The sequence below is a fragment of the Hyperolius riggenbachi genome, chromosome 10, assembly GCF_040937935.1.
Source record: "Hyperolius riggenbachi isolate aHypRig1 chromosome 10, aHypRig1.pri, whole genome shotgun sequence".
In the NCBI taxonomy this organism is placed as follows: domain Eukaryota; kingdom Metazoa; phylum Chordata; class Amphibia; order Anura; family Hyperoliidae; genus Hyperolius; species Hyperolius riggenbachi.
Window position 1 is genome coordinate 33,112,349 of NC_090655.1, and position 17,735 is coordinate 33,130,083.

Sequence of the window (17,735 nt, forward strand, 5' to 3'; positions counted from 1 at the left end):
CTAACAACAAGAGTGTCAGTAAAGTTTGGCTAAACCTTACCAGAGGAGCTGGTAAGGTAAATAGTTTAACTAAATAGTGACTAAATAGTTTAACTAGACCTTACCAGAGGGGCTGGCAAGGTACTATCAGTCACAGGAGCTGTATAACTTAAACTAAACCTCACCAGAGGAGCTGGTGGGTATTTAATCAAAAGAGCACCTCACCAGTGGCAAGGGCCCACTGGGGAGTAGAGTGGTCAGACAGGCAAAGTTTGGCAACTGATAGGCGAATACAGTGCAGAAAGGTGAGGCAGAAGAATAGTGAGTTATCAGGTAGAGGTTCAGCAACTAAGTCAGATAGGCAGAAGTACAGAAACGATAAGCAATAGCAAGGTCAAAGTATAGCCAGAATCGTACACAGGTAATCAGTAATACAATATAACAATAGTCCTAGTCTTGTGTGAAATCTCTGGTTTCCTCCCAGATCAAAGCACACCGGATACTAGTCTAAGGTCTGAGCGCTAACACGAGTGTATTCGAAACACACAAGTTGCCAATGACCAGTGAAGGCTTAAGAAGAAGAGGAGAGCTTCTTAAGCCTTCACTGGTCAGGGGCGGATCAGCCAATCCGAGCGGCGTGAGTCACCTCTGACGTCAGTCGACCGGCAGGTCAGCTGACGCGCCTTCTTAGCGTAAAGGTTCTGTCTCCGCGCGCGCCTGCGCGATACAGCGACCCTATGAGCAAGAGACAGTACCGTTCCCGGTACTAGACGCCGACGGAACGGATGAGGCCTGTGAACAGTGAACAAAGGCGGCTGATGGTATACCCTGCGTGTCCGCAGCCACCATAGTTGCAGATGTTATAAGCAGCAATGCTAGAGTCTGCGGCCCAAGCACGGGTAATTTGGGGATCACCCAAACACAAATTACTTCTCCCTCTGAGTTGCGATGACAGTGGAAGCAGGGAGAGCAGTCATTCGGCCCACCCTGCGCCAAGCTGATCGGCGGTGTACTGACACTTGTGTACCAACAACCTACCATGAGCCACTAAATGTCTGAACTAGACACCAATCATCATACCCATAATACACACTAAGGCACGATGTTCCTATCCAGTACCACAGATCAGTACCCACAATCCACACTGAGCCTCAGGTCACCCAAGCTAAAAGAGGTATAAAACCCTGACATAATATTCAATAAAACATGTTTTCCTACTTTTTATATGCCATACGGTTATCATATTTGCTTTTGTGCATAAGTATTATTCATTTAGAAACTATACATTCCCAAAGTACACTTTTTTTCTCCGAGAGCTGACTTTGTATTTTATTTATAACTGCTTTATTCATGTTCTAACCTAAGCAGAAATGCTTTCTGATTGTCTGACTTTGTTCAGCAGAGGCTGCAGTGTCAGAGAAGTGTTTTACATTCCTCACTTGATACAATTAAATACAAGATAATATCTGCACATCCAATTCGTCCAGCTTTGCTGGCAGGAAACTTCTAGTGCTGGGAATACACGTTACTTTTTTTTTTTTTTTTTTTTGCAGAGAATTGTTCCGATGATAAAATTCCGACATGTCCGATTCTCCGCTCGATTCTGCTCCGCTCGATTTCTCATAAAAGTGAATGGAAAAAAAAAGATAAGAAAAATGAGCGGAAGATAAGAGAACTGAGCAGAGAATCGAATAGCTAATAGATAGTGTGCAGAATCGAATGCGAAAAACCCAATGTGTATTCCCAGCAGAAGTCCTGTGTGTAACCCTTGGAATGCTGTTCTAGTAAAAAAAAAAAAAAGCTGGCATATAATATGCTGTAAATAATCTATTAGAGCAAAGTAGAAATGCTGGGTTTCATTCCGCTTTAAACAACACAGACTTGTACTCACAATCCACAGCAAGTTCTGATAAACCATGCCGAACTATTGGACTTGCATCTGTACCAGTGTCACCCATCACAGTCTGATCTCAACTAATATAAGGCACCTTTATGCCCTATCACGTTAGTATTCGGTAGCCCCAGGTAGCTCTCCAGTATAAGTAGGCAGGAGTATCCCCCTCAGTAGCCCCCCTCAGTATAGGTAGCCAAAAGAGCTCCCAGTATTAGGTAGCCAGAAGTAGTTACCCTTCCCATGTATGTAGCCAGATGTGACCCCCAGTATAGGTAGTCAGGTACCCCACCCTCAGTGTAGATAGCCCCCAGTTTAAACAGAAGGGCCCCCAGTATAGGTAGCCAGAGGGACCTCCCCAGTATAGGTAGCCAGAAGTACCCCTCCTCCAGTATAGATAAGCCCCCGTGATAGAAGGGCCCCCAGTATAGCTAGCCAGAGGGTCATCCTGGTATAGCTAGCCCCCCCATACTATATGTAGCCAGGTGTGACCCCAAATATAGGTAGTCATGAGGTCCCAGGTGGTCATCGACCGCTTCAGCCGACTTTAATCTAGCATGTGTACGGAACTTCAGATTGATGACTCTTAACCAGGGGCGTAACAATAGACCCTGCAAGGGGTCCCAGAAGCCACAAGGGGCCCCATCCTGAGAGACTGATGACTAAGGGTACGGAGAGAAAAAAAAAACGGTCTCTGCACAATTGTTCTAATGACTGCATCTGCTCAGCCACTGATGAGGAATCATAAGAAGTTTTTTCAGACAAAGATTTGTAGACTGTTCCTTCTCAATGCTCAGCAGGGTCTTGTGTACAGAGCTGCTCTAACCTAAGAGTTTCAACCCCTTTCCAGGTTCTGTGTCCTGTAGTGATTCTTGAGAAGTCTGGGCACAGAGAGAAAGTTTTGTAGGCAGTTCCTATTCAGTATGCAGCAGGCTCTTTAGTACTGCGCCCAACCCCTAACCTTTCTACCCCCCCCCCCCCCCAAGTGCTCTGTACTGTAGTGATGCTGGAGAAGTCTGAAGAGCCAGTTCTGCTCCATCAGAGACTGACAGAGTGAGTATAATAAGCTGAGGCTGGGGGCACACACCTCTGTCAGCTTTCTGTCAGGGGCGGCACCAGGGGGGGTGCTTTGGGTGCATCAAGCACCCCCTAGAATTGTCCAAGCACCCCCAGGCGTGAACTGACTTCAGGCGTCTAAGAGACGCAGAGTCAGTTCACAGCGGCAGCCCGAAGCAGCAGAGTAGGGCTACGGTAAGATGGCTTCTGAAAGCCCTGCAGACTTCGAGTCTGCAGTGCAGGGCTTCGGGCGGCCATTTTCCCGTAGCCCTGCTCTCAGCGCAGGAAGTCACGTGACGTCAGGAAGGAAGAGGATCGTGGGAGCTGCACGCCACAAGGAGGTTGGGACAGGAGGTCTTCTGACTGAGTAAATGGGTTTTTCTTTTTCAACAGGTGGTGCTGATTGGGGTCAGGTCTGCTGACGATTGTGCATACCGGGGTCAGGTCTGCTGACGATTGTGCATACCGGGGTCAGGTCTGCTGACGATTGTGCATACCGGGGTCAGGTCTGCTGACGATTGTGCATACCGGGGTCAGGTCTGCTGACGATTGTGCATACCGGGGTCAGGTCTGCTGACGATTGTGCATACCGGGGTCAGGTCTGCTGACGATTGTGCATACCGGGGTCAGGTCTGCTGACGATTGTGCATACCGGGGTCAGGTCTGCTGACGATTGTGCATACCGGGGTCAGGTCTGCTGACGATTGTGCATACCGGGGCCAGGTCTGCTGACGATTGTGCATACCGGGGCCAGATCTGCTGACGATTGTGCATATCGGGGCCAGATCTGCTAACGATTGTGCATATTGGGTCAGATCTGCTAACGATTGTGCATATTGGGGTCAGATCTGCTAAGGATTGTGCATATTGGGGTCATATCTGCTAAGGATTGTGCATATTGGGGTCATATCTGCTAACGATTGTGCATATTGGGGTCATATCTGCTAACGATTGTGCATATTGGGGTCATATCTGCTAACGATTGTGCATATTGGGGTCATATCTGCTAACGATTGTGCATATTGGGGTCATATCTGCTAACGATTGTGCATATTGGGGTCATATCTGCTAACGATTGTGCATATTGGGGTCATATCTGCCAAATTATTGAATGCGTTTTTTGTTCAAATCTGCTCACATTACGTGTATTTTCTTGAGAAAACCTGCACAATTATGTGAATTTTCTGGGGAAAGGGTCACCAAAACTTGGGTCCACTGTCTTTGCGTTGCACTTTTAAAGGGAACCCGAGGTGAGAATAATATTGAGGCTGCCATATTTATCTCCTTTTAAGCAATACCAGCTGCCTGGCTGCCGTGCTGGTCCTCTGCCTCTAATTCTTTCAACCATAGACGCTGAACAAGCATGCAGCAGGTCAGGGGTTTCTGACAATATTGTCAGAACTGACAAGACTAGCTGCATGCTTGTTTCTGGTGTAATTCAGTTCACTACTGCAGCCAAATAGATCAGCAGGGCTGCCAGGCAACTAGTATTGCTTAAAAGGAAATAAATATGGCACCCTCAATATCACTCTCACCCCGGGTTCACTTTAAATTAGTTAGCTCCGCCCTCATCTGGCCATGACCACTCCCATTTTTCTGCCACAGCGCGCGAAGCGCGCCGCAGGTTGTAGCCACACCCATTTTTTGCTGCGGTCATCAGCTACCCCGGAAATTGGTCCAGCACCTGCATAGCACCCCCTAAAAAAAAATTCCTGGAGCCGCCACTGCTTTTCTGTACACCGTGTGTATCTGTAAGTGTGAAAACATGCACGTTTTATCAAAGAAGCTAAAGTAATTGGTAGAGAAAATGCATGCAGTGCTTCACTGCTGTCTGTTTTATCTGCATGCGGAAAACACATTCAAGTGTGCACTAGCCAATTGATTAACGCTGGATCTCAGGGGAGCCCAGTGATTTCTAGTTACGCCTCTGCTCTTAACACTGACATATATAAAGAGGTCAGTTCAGCACAGCAGCATGACAGGAGGATACTGTGTGGAGTGTGAATTGCAGTAAGCAGGCAGCACAGTTCCCAGAACAGGGCCGGTCTTGAAGAGCACAGAGCCAGCCCTGCACAGGAGTCTGACTCAGCTGTTCCTCTGCGCTCCCCTGAGAGGCGATCATGTGACAAAGCCATAGGAAAGGCTTCTGTTACCACGGATTATTGAGTGGCACGGAGCAGGCGGCGCGATCCGCTTTTACCTGCAATGCATCACGGAGGACTGCAGAGAGCGGCCCTTCCAGCAGGACCTCAGCTGGGCCAAGGCTAAACAGGAAGCTGCTACAGATAAAGGGAAACTGGTGTCAGCAATTAAAGAGAAACTCCGACCAAGAATTTAACTTTATCCCAATCAGTAGCTGATACCCCCTTTTACATGACAAATCTATTGCATTTCACAAACAGACCATCAGGTGGCGCTGTATGACTAATGTGGTGAAACCCCTCCCACAAGAAGCTCTGAGTACCGCGGTACTCTGGGCGAACTGCCACAATGTAACAATGTTTACAGACAGGAAATGGCTGTTTACAGCTGTCTGTAACAGCCAGAACAGCTAGAAACCGCTACATAACCTGCCCACAGTAACAATGTCACCATGTAATACATGTCAGAATGTGAATCTGGGAGAGGAAAGATTTTACAACGAGCAAACACTGACTAAATCATTTATACATAATTATTGTAAAAACGAAGCACTTTTTTTATTACATTATTTTCACTGGAGTTCCTCTTTAAAAAAGGACAACTGAAGTGAGAAGAGCATGGAGGCTGCCATATTTATTTCCTTTTCAATAATACCAGTTGCCTGGCATTCCTGCTGATCTATTTCGCTGCAGTAGTGTCTGAATCACACCAGAAAAGCATGCAGCTAATCTTGTCTGATCTGATGTCAGAAAGTTCTGATATGCTGTATGCTTGTTCAGGGTCTATGTCCAAAAGTATTCAAGGCAGAGGATCAGCAGGACAGCCAGGCAACTGGAACTGCTTAAAAGGAAATAAATATGGCAGCCTATATATATCATGCTCACTTCAGTTATCCTTTAAGCATTTAAAAACCCACCAGTAGGGGGGCAAGATGCTACTCTCCTGAAATGATCTTCTGTGACAGTGTTGAATGATAGTTTACCACTGACCAATGTACAGAGAGGGTGCTGGACCAGCTGACTGGCAAAGCCAGCACATTGTTTTGCACGGAGGATGAGAGAACGGTACAGAAGGCACAGAGGATTTTCTTACTAAACTGATAATCAGGGCCGGTTCTCTCATGAAGCAAGGTGAAACATTTGCATCAGGCGGCAGAGATTACAGGGGCAGCATGTTTGTACTGTGTTTACACTAACAGCATGCAGTCAGAGCAGGAGTAGAAGTGAGAGGAGCAAGGGGAAGAGGTCATCAATTAGGAAAAGCAGCTTATTGTGCTGTGTGAGAAGTCTGACAGTGAGTGAGAAGGGGCGAAGCACCCGGATGGTTGGCGAGTCATGGGGAGGGAACGGGGGCAAGGGGCCGCATCCTCACAAGTTTGCCACAGGTGGCAAAAAATCTAGAACCGGCCCTGCTGATAACTGAAAAAGAACTTACATTCACGAAACAGCTGTTGGAATATGTACACGCAACAGCTTTCATGCTTAAACTGTATGCATGCTACTTAGCCACAAGATGGCACTGTATACTTTTTTTCTGTGCATGTTCAGGATTAGATTGCAGACAAATTTCCCTAAAAAAAAAAAAAAAGAAAGCATTGCAGATTTCTAACAGAGGTTTCGCTTAAATGCACCAATATAGTACAAAGCAGCATTAAACAAATCCAGGACATGCCTGTAGGGTGTGAGGAGCAACCAACCAACACTCACCGGTCCTGCTGGTCTTCCCTCTGCACCATTCCCAGGCCAGACTGGGTGGGAGATGAATGGGGCTTCCTGCAGCGATTAGACTGGAGCTCCTTCATGCTCAAACACAACAACTACATCTGCAAATAAACATGCAACACAAGAGAACATTAGCAACAGCACTTTAACCAGTTCACCCCCAAGGGTTTTTACCCTAATGGACCAGAGCAATTTTCACCAGTCAGCGCTCCTCCCTTTTATTCCCTAATAACTTTATTACTACTTATCACAAGAAAAATTATCTATACCTCGTTTTTTGCGCCACCGATTAGGCTTTCTGTGGGTAGTATATTTTGCTAAGAAGTTTTTATTCTAAATGTGTTTTAATGGGAAAAAAATACAAAAATAATGGAATTCATTATTTCTCAGTTTTCAGCCATTATAGTTTTAAAATTAAATGTTCTCTTGTGGATAAAGCCAACACATTTTAATTGCCCAGTTGTCCAGATTAAACCGTTTAAATTATATCCCTATCACAATGTATGGCGACAATTTATTATTTTGAAAAATAGGTGTTATTTTTCTGTTTTGTTTTTTTTTGTTGTCCAGTCCATAATTACAAGCCCCTATGTAGTAAAGTAAAAGTAATTTTCCCTCATAAAATATAGATTAAAAAAGCTGAGTCCCTAAGGCCACATACACACATCAGACTATAGTCTTTGGAAAATGAAAGATCACAGACCAATCTTACCACCCTTCATGTAGTATGAGAGCCATACTCTACACAGTCTTTTCTATGGAGCTGAACTCCACATCAGAAAAAAATCTTTGCAAGATGCTGCACACACAGATGCTGTACAGACACAAAAGATCAGTATCTGCAAAAGATCTGTTCCTGCCAAAAATCCATTCCTGCAAATTGCAATGATAGTCTGTGAGCTCTGCAGATCATCATACACACATGATTTAACTAACATTCATCTGTAGATCAAGCAATCATCCGCAGATCTGAAAATCCATCCTGGTGGATCTGATCTGCAGATGAATGTCAGTTAAATCATGTGTGTATGATGATCTGCAGATCTCATAGACTATCATTGCAATTTGCAGGAATGGATTTTTGGCAACTGTGAAGAGACATGAGAGGTGTAGGATAAGTGGGAGGCCCCCGGGCCCTCGGGCCCACGGGGCGCCGCCGGTGAAATACCACTACTCTTATCGTTTTTTCACTTACCCGGTGAGGCGGGGGGGTGAGCCCCGAGGGGCTCTCGCTTCTGGCTCCAAGCGCCCGGCCCCGCGTGTTCTTGTTCGTGAAATACACAGCATCTTGATTGCAGCCAGTGGAGTGCCGTCTCTTTCTTTTCGTTCAATGGGATACAAGCTGTATGAGCAATCCAGCTGAGGCAAGGCACCGGCATAGTGTCTCAAGTAGTTTCCACTTGAGTTGCTGCTTATCCAACATCACCTCCTTTTGTTGCATTTTTGGCAGGAACAGATCTTTTGCAGCTACAGATCTTTTGAGTGTGTGCAGCATGTTTGTGTGCAGAATCTTGCAAAGATTTTTTTCTGATGTGGAGTTCAGCTCCATAGAAAAGACTGTGTAGAGTATGGCTCTCATACTACATGAAGGGTGGTAAGATTGGTCTGTGATCTTTCATTTTCCAAAGACTATAGTCTGATGTGTGTATGAGCCTTAAGCCAACTATTTATGTGTTTTTTGTAAGCTGATTTTTTTTACAAGTTTATTTTTTGCTTTGGAAGTGCAAGTTATTTTTTTTTTTATTATTGTGTATGTATGTCCCTGTATGTGTAATATACTTTTTGGCCACAAGATGGCGCAAGTGAACACTCTCCCGTTAATGGAAGAGATCACTTTTTTTTACATTACACTGTGTCGGCTTCCTGTTTTATGAATGGACGCGGCCGCTGTTCGCGGTCACGTCCATTCACTCCAGGCATTGCGATTGGGTAGAGGACAGCTTGGTTCTCTTTCCCAATCACTTAACACGGAATCCCGACGGAAACGGCGGCGGGAGCGGCGCACACGTGCGGAGCGGCGGCAGGAACGGGCGACGTATTAACACGTCATGTTGCCATTAACAGGCTAAAACATGACGTTTTAATACGATAGATTGTCATTAAGTGGTTAAAATAGTAAGCTTGTTTTTTCATTAAAGGCATACATGCATAATATTTCCCTTTGCAGTCTACAACAAATTATTTTTTATTTATATAGTGCCAACATCTTCCATAGCGCTGTACAAAGTACAAAACAAATAGTGGGGAGCATAGATACAATCAGGACATCCAGCAATACAAATACATAAATAAATAAATACAAATACATACCGGTAGTTGATGTGTGGCTTGAGACATCACCAATACTGGTACATGCTCATATGAGAAATTACAGCAGAATAAGAAACACTAGGGGGAGGTCCCTGCCTGCGTGAGCTTACAATCTACAGCACAGGTGTCAAACTCAAATGCCCGCAGGTCAAATGCAGCCCTCCTTGCTGTTTTATGTGGCCCTCGAGAGCTCCCAACGTGCATCATCATAAGCATTCCCATCCCGAGGAGCACACTGGGGTACAGCAACAATCCAGTGACAATAAAATGGGGAGCCCCTTCTGAAGCCCACAGGCTGGAAAGGGGAGCTGCGGACGGTGAACTGGCGCCACGACTATTAAACGCCGCAGACCAGGACACCATTGGGCGAGGTGAACTGCCCTGCGACATTTAATAGACGTGGCGCCAGTTCCCCGTACAATGGATGCCTGGCTACATTTCCCACCAGGACAGTAGAAACCAAGGCCCATATGCAGTTCACTTTTCTCCTGAGTTTTCTCCTAGGAGATACATTTTCATCTATTTTTCAACATTTTGCAAATGAAAAAGTACAAAAGTTCAGGTAAAAAAGTACTATCAAAATGATTTTTGTCTTCAATGCATTTACTTGCTGGTGGTTTTAAAGAGAAACTCCAACCAAGAATTGAACTTTATCCCAATCAGTAGCTGATACCCCCTTTTACATGAGAAATAGAATGATTTTCACAAACAGACCATCAGGGGGCGCTGTGTGACTAATTTTGTGCTGAAACCCCTCCCACAAGAGGCTCTGAATACCGCGGTACTCTGGGCAAACTGCCACAATGTAACAATGTTCACAGACAGGAAATGGCTGTTTAAAGCTGTCTGTAACAGCCAGAGCAGCTAGAAACAGCTACATAACTTGCCCACAGTAACAATGTCACCATGTAATACATGTCAGAATGTGAATCTGGGAGAGGAAAGATTTTACAATGAGCAAACACTGACTAAATCATTTATACATAATTATTGTAAAAATGAAGCACTTTTTTTATTAAATTATTTTCACTGGAGTTCCTCTTTAAAGGCATTTTATTATTAACAAGCAGCAAAATATCACCTAGGAGAAATTGGAGGAGAAAGTTAAAGGGAACCTAAATTGAGAGGGTTATGGATGTTTCTTTTTAAACAATACCAGTTGCCTGGCAGTCCTGCTGATCTCTTTGGCTGTAGTAGTGGCTGAATCACACACCTGAAACAGGCATGCAGCTAATCCGGTGTGACTTCAGTCAGAGCACCTGATCTGCTTGCCTGTTCAGGGGCTGTGACTGAAAGTATTAGAGAAACAGGATCACGCAGGAGAATCAGGGAACTGGTATTACTTTAAAAGGAAAAATCCATATCCTTCTCGGTTTAGGTTCCCTTTAATCGCGTATGTGCTACTGTCTTCACCAGGGAAACGAGGGGGGGGGGGGGGGGGAGGGACATGTTTTGCACAGCGGTTGATTAAGCGAGCTACATTCAAATAAATGTACAGCTGTAGGTTGGGTTGTTTACTATTCCCCCTTTAGGTCCACGTGGATAGTGGGGAATAATGCAATTCTTCTTCCAGCTATTGCTGGAGGGCGAATGACTGTTTTAGAAGCAACTTCAGCGCCATCTTCTGGACAGCGCTGAAGTTACTGACTGTGCTATAGCTGTAGTTCCTATTACGGTCTATGGTGGCGCCGGCTCTGCCCAAATTTCCTGCGCTGTAGTCACAGCGCTCTACTGAACTACTGTTATCAAAGATATTTGCATGATCTTGTTTTTATGTCCTACCTTGTATGTTAACCCATTTCTCTATTGTGCAGTGCTGTGTAATATTTTGGCTCTGAATAAAATAATAATGTAGCATTCAGGATCGGCTAACTGCGGCGCTTCCGTGTCAACCTGCAGCGTACGTATCGGTACACAATTGGTAAGTTGGCCGCAAGGAAGAGCCGAATGACGGCTCTCCCTGCTGCCGCTAAAGTCCCCAGTGGCTTTCAATACTATTCCCCCTCCAAGTCATTGCAACTCAGAGGGAGGTGTAATTCAGGGTCTGGCAACTGACGGAGGCTGATTTACTCTTACGCGCCCCGCTCTGCTTAGCATTGCTGCTCTGAGGTGTACGAATTGACTTCTGAACGCCAAAATCACAACGTATGCGCCGAACACTGCCAAATACTAAGCATCTGACTGAGACGCCGCACGGCTGGTGCAGACGCCCTTAGCCTGGCAGTCCTGCTGATCCTTCTGATTTGAGTAATGCCTGCATCAACCACCTGAAACAAGTATGCGGTCAGTGTGGTCACACTTTAGTCCGAGCACGTGATCTGCACGCTTGTCCAGGGTCTATGGCTAAAAGGAAACCTGCACTGAGAGGTGTATGTAGGCTGCCATATTTATTTCCTTTTGCATAAGGAATCCTGGCATCCTGCTGATCCCTTTGGCGGTAGTGCCAGAATCACCTGCCTGAAACTAGCATTCAGCTAATCTTGTCAAGATTTCTCAGAAACCTGATCTGCTGCATGCTTGTTCAGGGTCTATGGCTTAAAGTATTAAGACCCATCTAAACGATACGATTCTTTGTGCGATTCGATCACGATTCTATTTACGATCTGATTAAATCCGACATGTCCGATCGGGATTCGATTCGATATTGCAAAACAATGGCAAATTAAATTGAATCGAATCCTGATCGGACATGTCGGATTTAATCAGATCGTAAATAGAATCGTGATCGAATCGCACAAAGAATCGTATCGTAAATAGAATCAATCGAATCGCACAAAGAATCTTATCCATAGGTCTCACAGTTCTTTTCCGTTAGCCGGGCGCAACCACTAGGTGGCGCTAAAACACAGAGTTACATTGTTCCCTACTATCCATGGCGGCCTGGAGAGGGAATAGTAATTAACGCCACCTAGTGGTTGCACCCGGCTAATGGAATAGTACCGGTCTCACACTTTTTTTTTTTTTTTAAAGCATTATATGCAATATACGTGGTTTAAAGTGGAATAAATGTGGCAGCCTCCATATTAGTATCACTACTGGGTCACTTTAATGCAAGTCAGACAGACTACACACTGAACCCAAGAGCTGACAATCTTTTTCCTCTCCTATGATACAGAGCGTGTCTCCACCTCCGCCTACTCCTCTCCGGCACGGAGTTTGGGGGATCCCGGGATCACGCCGCTGTCACCCTCGCACATCGCTGCGGTAAGTCAACATTAACAATGTTTTCATACAACATGCATAAATAATGCAGATAAATATATATGTATAAAGAGGTGAAGATCATCATAAAGAGTGCTAAGGTTATTCCACTTAGAAGGGGTCAGACACGTCACTAAATGTCAATCCATAAAGATTAGAGCAGGCGGTATTGGGACTGAGAATACCGCTTGCTTTGAACAGGTGATAAGGGTGCGGATAACAGCAAAGTTAATGCAGACAGACCTCCCAGGCAGCAGCGGCGAGAGCAGAACAAAAAACAGGCTTCCCAAAATACCCCAGGCTGTGTTTTTAACCTCTTGGGTAGCTGTTTTCATATGTTTTTTTACATCACAAAGCCCGCATGTGTAACATTTCTTGAAGTTCTTCTAAGCTGTGGCTATTAGATTGTTTAGAAAGACTAATAGACAGATTCAGCGCAAATTTAGGGCAAACAGAGGCAGTTTAAAAAAAATAATAAAAAATAAAATATGCACATCTGAAGGGAAGTTGGGGCTGCCTCTTATTGTAACGCTGTCTCTGCACAGAGAAAATGTAAAAACTCAGGCAGCTTCTCCTGTTACCGCCAGCTTAGTTCGGGAAAATACCAAACTTCTATTGCAACTGTAAACATTTTTATGAATTACACACAAAAGTCTAAAATACCAAATGCGGTATTTTCCTTCCAAGATTTTTTCCCCGCACAGCCTTTTATGAATTGACCACAAATTGTAGTGGGTAATACCGTATGTCAGTCAACCTACACCATACAACCAGAGCCGAATCATCCACAAGACAAACCTAGGCAATTGCCTAGGGCTTCAAGAGAGACTCGGGACCTGACACTAGCGCCAACAAAACCTTACAAAAAAAAAAAAGCCAAGTGGCCATCAAAGGTGGGCCCCCAAAGTTGGTACTTGCCTACTGCCTCATTTCACCATGACCCTGTCCTGCATGGAACCCATGCAGGTACTGCCTCTGCAGTCACTCACAGCTCCTCTGTATCGGGTAAGGTCACCAGATAAAGGGCTCTATTCACAAAGATGACAAAACACCGAAAAATTTTACCGAAAAATTTCCGCCAGCGGTAAACTCTGCATTTTTTCCACATTCAATAATATTTACTGCATGTTTTCCGCATGCGGGAAAAAAGATGCGGTAACATCCATTATTCATGCGGAAATCATGCGGTAAAAAGGTTGCATGAAAAAGTGTTTTAAAAAAAAGTTAAAGTCCAGCAAACACAGCCCATAAGCCTCCAGACTTCATTAAAGTCAATGGGATGCGGAATATATCACCTACTTCTTGTAGGTGATGATTAAAAAAAAAATAAAAAAAAATAATCTGTAAATAACGACGAAATGATGCGCCTGAACATTTGAGAATTGATTTTTTATTGCGGAAAATACAGACTTTTGCGGAAATTTTTCAGCATGAATCCAGCACTTTTATAGCACATTTTCCGCATGCGGAAAAAACATGCGGAACATTTTGAGAATGTCAACTTGACGTTATTTTGGTCGCAAACTTCCCGCATGTACTTTACCGCATGCGGGAAGTCATTGAGAATAGAGCCCAAAGTAGGAGGGATAACAGAGTGTAGATGCCATTATAGCGAGTACATTTGAAATCGGCGCCAGTAGACTTGGGCGCAGGATACAGCGGTATATGGCTGATGCTGCTCCTGCACAAGGCCGGGCCGTTTGAATTACTATTCCCCCTCCAGGCCGACATGGATAGTGGGGGAATGAAACCATTTGGCTTCCAGCGATTGCTGGAGGCCGAATTATGTTTTTTTAAGCAACCTCGGCTCCGTCTTCTGACTGAGCCGACGTTACTCACAGAGCGCTTCAATAGGAATGATTCTTATTGTAGTCTATGGAGGCGCCGGGTGCGCCCAAATCTAGCAGCGCTGAAAAGCACTGCTCCGATTATAGCTCAGGAGAACAGAGCATCAATAATGTGAAACATAATACCAAACACAATACAAGGACTTGCACTCACAAATGAAGTTCACTAAAAGCATTGAATGCAGGAGAGGCGTCAGCAGTCCTGGTCACTACAGCATCCTGCACTACTCAATGGCCTCACACTTTCCAGAGTAGGCGGTTGGTTTGATTTTGCGATTGACTTCATATTGCGTTTACACAGAGCCGAGCTGCACATCTCTGCTTTATGCCAGAAACCCACTAAGAGCGATTTCTAAGCACTTGTGATTTCTAAGAGCTCTTGCAATGCTATGGGGGATTTTTTATAAAACCACATCGCTCAAGTGGGATCACACCCATAGCATTGCATTAGCAAGAGCTTTTCAAATCACAAAACGTTCAGAAAAAAAAAAAAACGCTCCTAGTGGGTTTCTGGCCTTAGGCAGGGGACTCACGTCTTCCCATATTCTCCATTTATTTTCTGCACACATTGGGCTCTATTCTCAAAGACTTCCCACATGCGGTAAAGTACATGCGGGAAGTTTGCGACCAAAATACCGTCAAGTTGACATTCTCAAAATGTTCCGCATGTTTTTACCGCGTGCGGAAAAAGTGCGGGATTCATGCGGAAAAATTTCCGCAAAAGTCTGTATTTTCCACAATAAAAAAATCAATTCTCAAAAATGTTCAGGCGCATCATTTCGTCGTTATTTACCGATTTTTTTATCACCTACAAGTAGTAGGTGATATATTCCGCATCCCATTGACTTTAATGAAGTCTGGAGGCTTGAGGGCTGTGCTTGCTGGACTTTAATTTTTTTTTTTAACACTTTTTCATGCGACCTTTTTACCGCATGAATAATAGCGGTTTCCGCATCTTTTTTCCCGCACGCGGAAAACATGCGGAAAATATTAGTGAATGTGGAAAAAATGCGGAGTTTACCGCTGGCGGAAATATAGCGGTAAAATTTTGCGGAAATTTTTGCTCTTTGAGAATAGAGCGTGTTTGTATCCCAAAAAAAGTGCGCGTTTTTTCACAGCAGCTAATGTAATTGATAGAGAAAACTGACAAGTTGTGCAGAATTATGCTGCAGGATTTTTTTTTCAATGTTTTTTTTAATGTTTCACACGCGCAAAAAAGGCATTAAATGTGCACTAGCCCATTAATATGAGTTTTCAGTTTTTCTGTGTAGAAAACACATACGAAAATAGGCAAGTGTGTCCCCTGCCTTACCTATAATGAACTTGCATAGAGGAGAGAGACTCACCAAGCTGGGAGAGATGTGACATCCCCACAATCCTCAATGAAAGCGTTTAGTTACCACGTTACTCGCTGAACAATACGTGTTGTGCTTCTTAGGCGGCCTAGAACAGCGCTGTGCCAGTCAGCCCTACATATACAACCTCACTCTGCTGTGTTCAGTGTGCCTGTGAGAAGATAGGAGGGGGTTGTGGAAAGGGTGTGTTTACTGATCTGGACTGAACCAGACACACACCTAAAACCAAACAACTCTCAGCTTGCCTGACAATCAGCTGCAAGGTAATTAATGATCACTGGGGAGGTTCAATGAGATGCAAATAATTGATGCAGTGTTATGCAAATTCTATATGCAGCTTGAAAATGGACCAATCAAGTCCCACCCAGGATTACATTGATTGGTCCATGTTCAAGCTGTATATCTTTGCATAAAAAATTACATAATCCTGCATGAACTTGTAAATATGTGCATGTCATTGATCATCCCCACTACATAGAGGTAAATGTGTGTGTATTTGCATATAATGTTAGTCTATGGGCATCACAAAAATCACATTGCTATTTGATTCTATGGGCTCTATTCATAAAACAAATGTGGAGAAAAAACTCCTGGAGGTAAAATACTGCAGCGGTATTTGAGACTTCTGGGTGGTAATTCATAAAAATCTTGCCAGCTGCGATGCAAGAGCGGAGATCTCCCGCTGAAGGCTGGCAGTAAGCTGTCGGAAGGCATGCGGAAACACTTACGCCGGCAGAGTCCCTCCGTGCGCTGCTCTCTCTGGGAGGTCTGTCCCATTCACTTGTATGTAATCCGCAGGCTTCGAGGAAGCGGTATTTCCCGTCCACATACCGCTTCCTCTAATCTTTATGAATGGTCATTCTGTTACTTTTTTCTAGATAAATCTAGAAAAACACAGCAGAAGGCGGAAATTTCTCGCTCTGCTGGGGGATTGTAGATTTTCTTGCGGGAACAGCTTTTATGAATGCCCACTTTGCTAAATGGTCGGGAAAGTCCGCTGTTTTGAGCGGAAAACTTGCAGTAACGGATTATGAATAGAGCCCAATGTGTGTGTATTTGCATATAATGTTAGTCTATGGGCATCACAAAAATCACATTGCTATGTGATTCTATGGGCTGGAACCCGCAAGGGCATTTTTGTGAACATTTAGGGAGCGTTTGAAAACGCTAGTGTTTTCCCAAAACGCTCAGCTAATGTTAATGGATGGGGCAACTTCCACAGGAGCGTTTGCGATTTGGAAAATCGCAAGCGCAGGACATGTAGCATTTTATTAGTGTTTGCGCTTCAATGTAAAGTATATAATCGCTGGCGTAATCGCTCATCAAAACCTGCACGGAGCGATTTTGCTAGCGTTTTCAAGTTACTGCACACTGTAACAAAATTAAAATTAATTGAAAGGACCAATCAGACTTTAAAACGCTAAACGCTACACAACCGCTGGCAAATTGATACACTTTTTAGAAACGCTTCCTAAAACACTCATGAAATCACTTACAAACTGCTCATACAAAACGCTAGCGCTTGCGATTAGCGATTGCATTTTGCAGTGGGTTCCAGGCCTATGTGTGTTTTAAAATCGTACAGAAATTTCATTTTTGTGGAAAATCAATAACGAATGCGATTTGGATGCGTATTTGTAAAAATAATAAAGTACGGTAATTTAACTATTGATTTGTTTCACTAGTTAAATATTAATAGTTATTCAAACCAGAAACACCCACAGAAGGCACATAAGACGCACACAAAAAAATGCAAAAGCAGGAAAAAAATGGGTACTTATCCGTTAGCATCCGGCAGGTGGCGCTAATTACTATTCCCTCTCCAGGCCGATATGGATAGTAGGGAAAGATGTAACTCTGGTGGAGTTTTGTACCAAAAATGCATCTGGCAGAAAACTCTGCTGGGTGCACACATGGCTGTGTGTGAAAGATTAAGTTTTAGTTCATGTGCGTTTTTTTTTTTCTTTTGTATGTGTGTTTTTAGTGCATTTGCATTAGCAATTTTTCCCGTATATATGCGTTTTCTAGCGTTTTGCGTGCATTTTTATGCATTTGCGGTTCGCATATGCGTTTTCCATGCATTTTTATATAGTGTTTTATGCAAATCACTAGGAAGACAACAGGAAGTGAAAATACATCGCAAAGAAAAACATATAAAAACACATGAAAAACGCATACCATTGTGTTACCAATGACTCTCATTATGTGCGTTTTTGATGCGTTTTTGAAAAGT

At 44.0% G+C, this 17,735-nt stretch overlaps 2 protein-coding genes across 3 annotated transcripts in view; one reads left to right on the forward strand and one right to left on the reverse strand.

Moving 5' to 3' along the window:
- Positions 1 to 6,874, reverse strand: part of LOC137534010 (serine/arginine repetitive matrix protein 1-like) — a 69,704-nt gene extending 62,830 nt beyond the window's left edge. For both annotated transcript variants that reach the window (XM_068255337.1, XM_068255338.1), the window contains exon 1: positions 6,775 to 6,874. Coding sequence is in view for 1 of the 2 variants with exons in the window: in XM_068255338.1 (XP_068111439.1) it covers positions 6,775 to 6,869 (95 nt within the window). In the remaining variant the exon portion in view is untranslated. The remainder of the gene's footprint in view (positions 1 to 6,774) is intronic.
- Positions 1 to 17,735, forward strand: part of HSPA12A (heat shock protein family A (Hsp70) member 12A) — a 104,606-nt gene that overhangs the window by 42,733 nt on the left and 44,138 nt on the right. Inside the window, exon 2 of the mRNA XM_068255336.1 lies at positions 12,215 to 12,303. Within this exon, the coding sequence (XP_068111437.1) occupies positions 12,215 to 12,303 (89 nt within the window). The remainder of the gene's footprint in view (positions 1 to 12,214; positions 12,304 to 17,735) is intronic.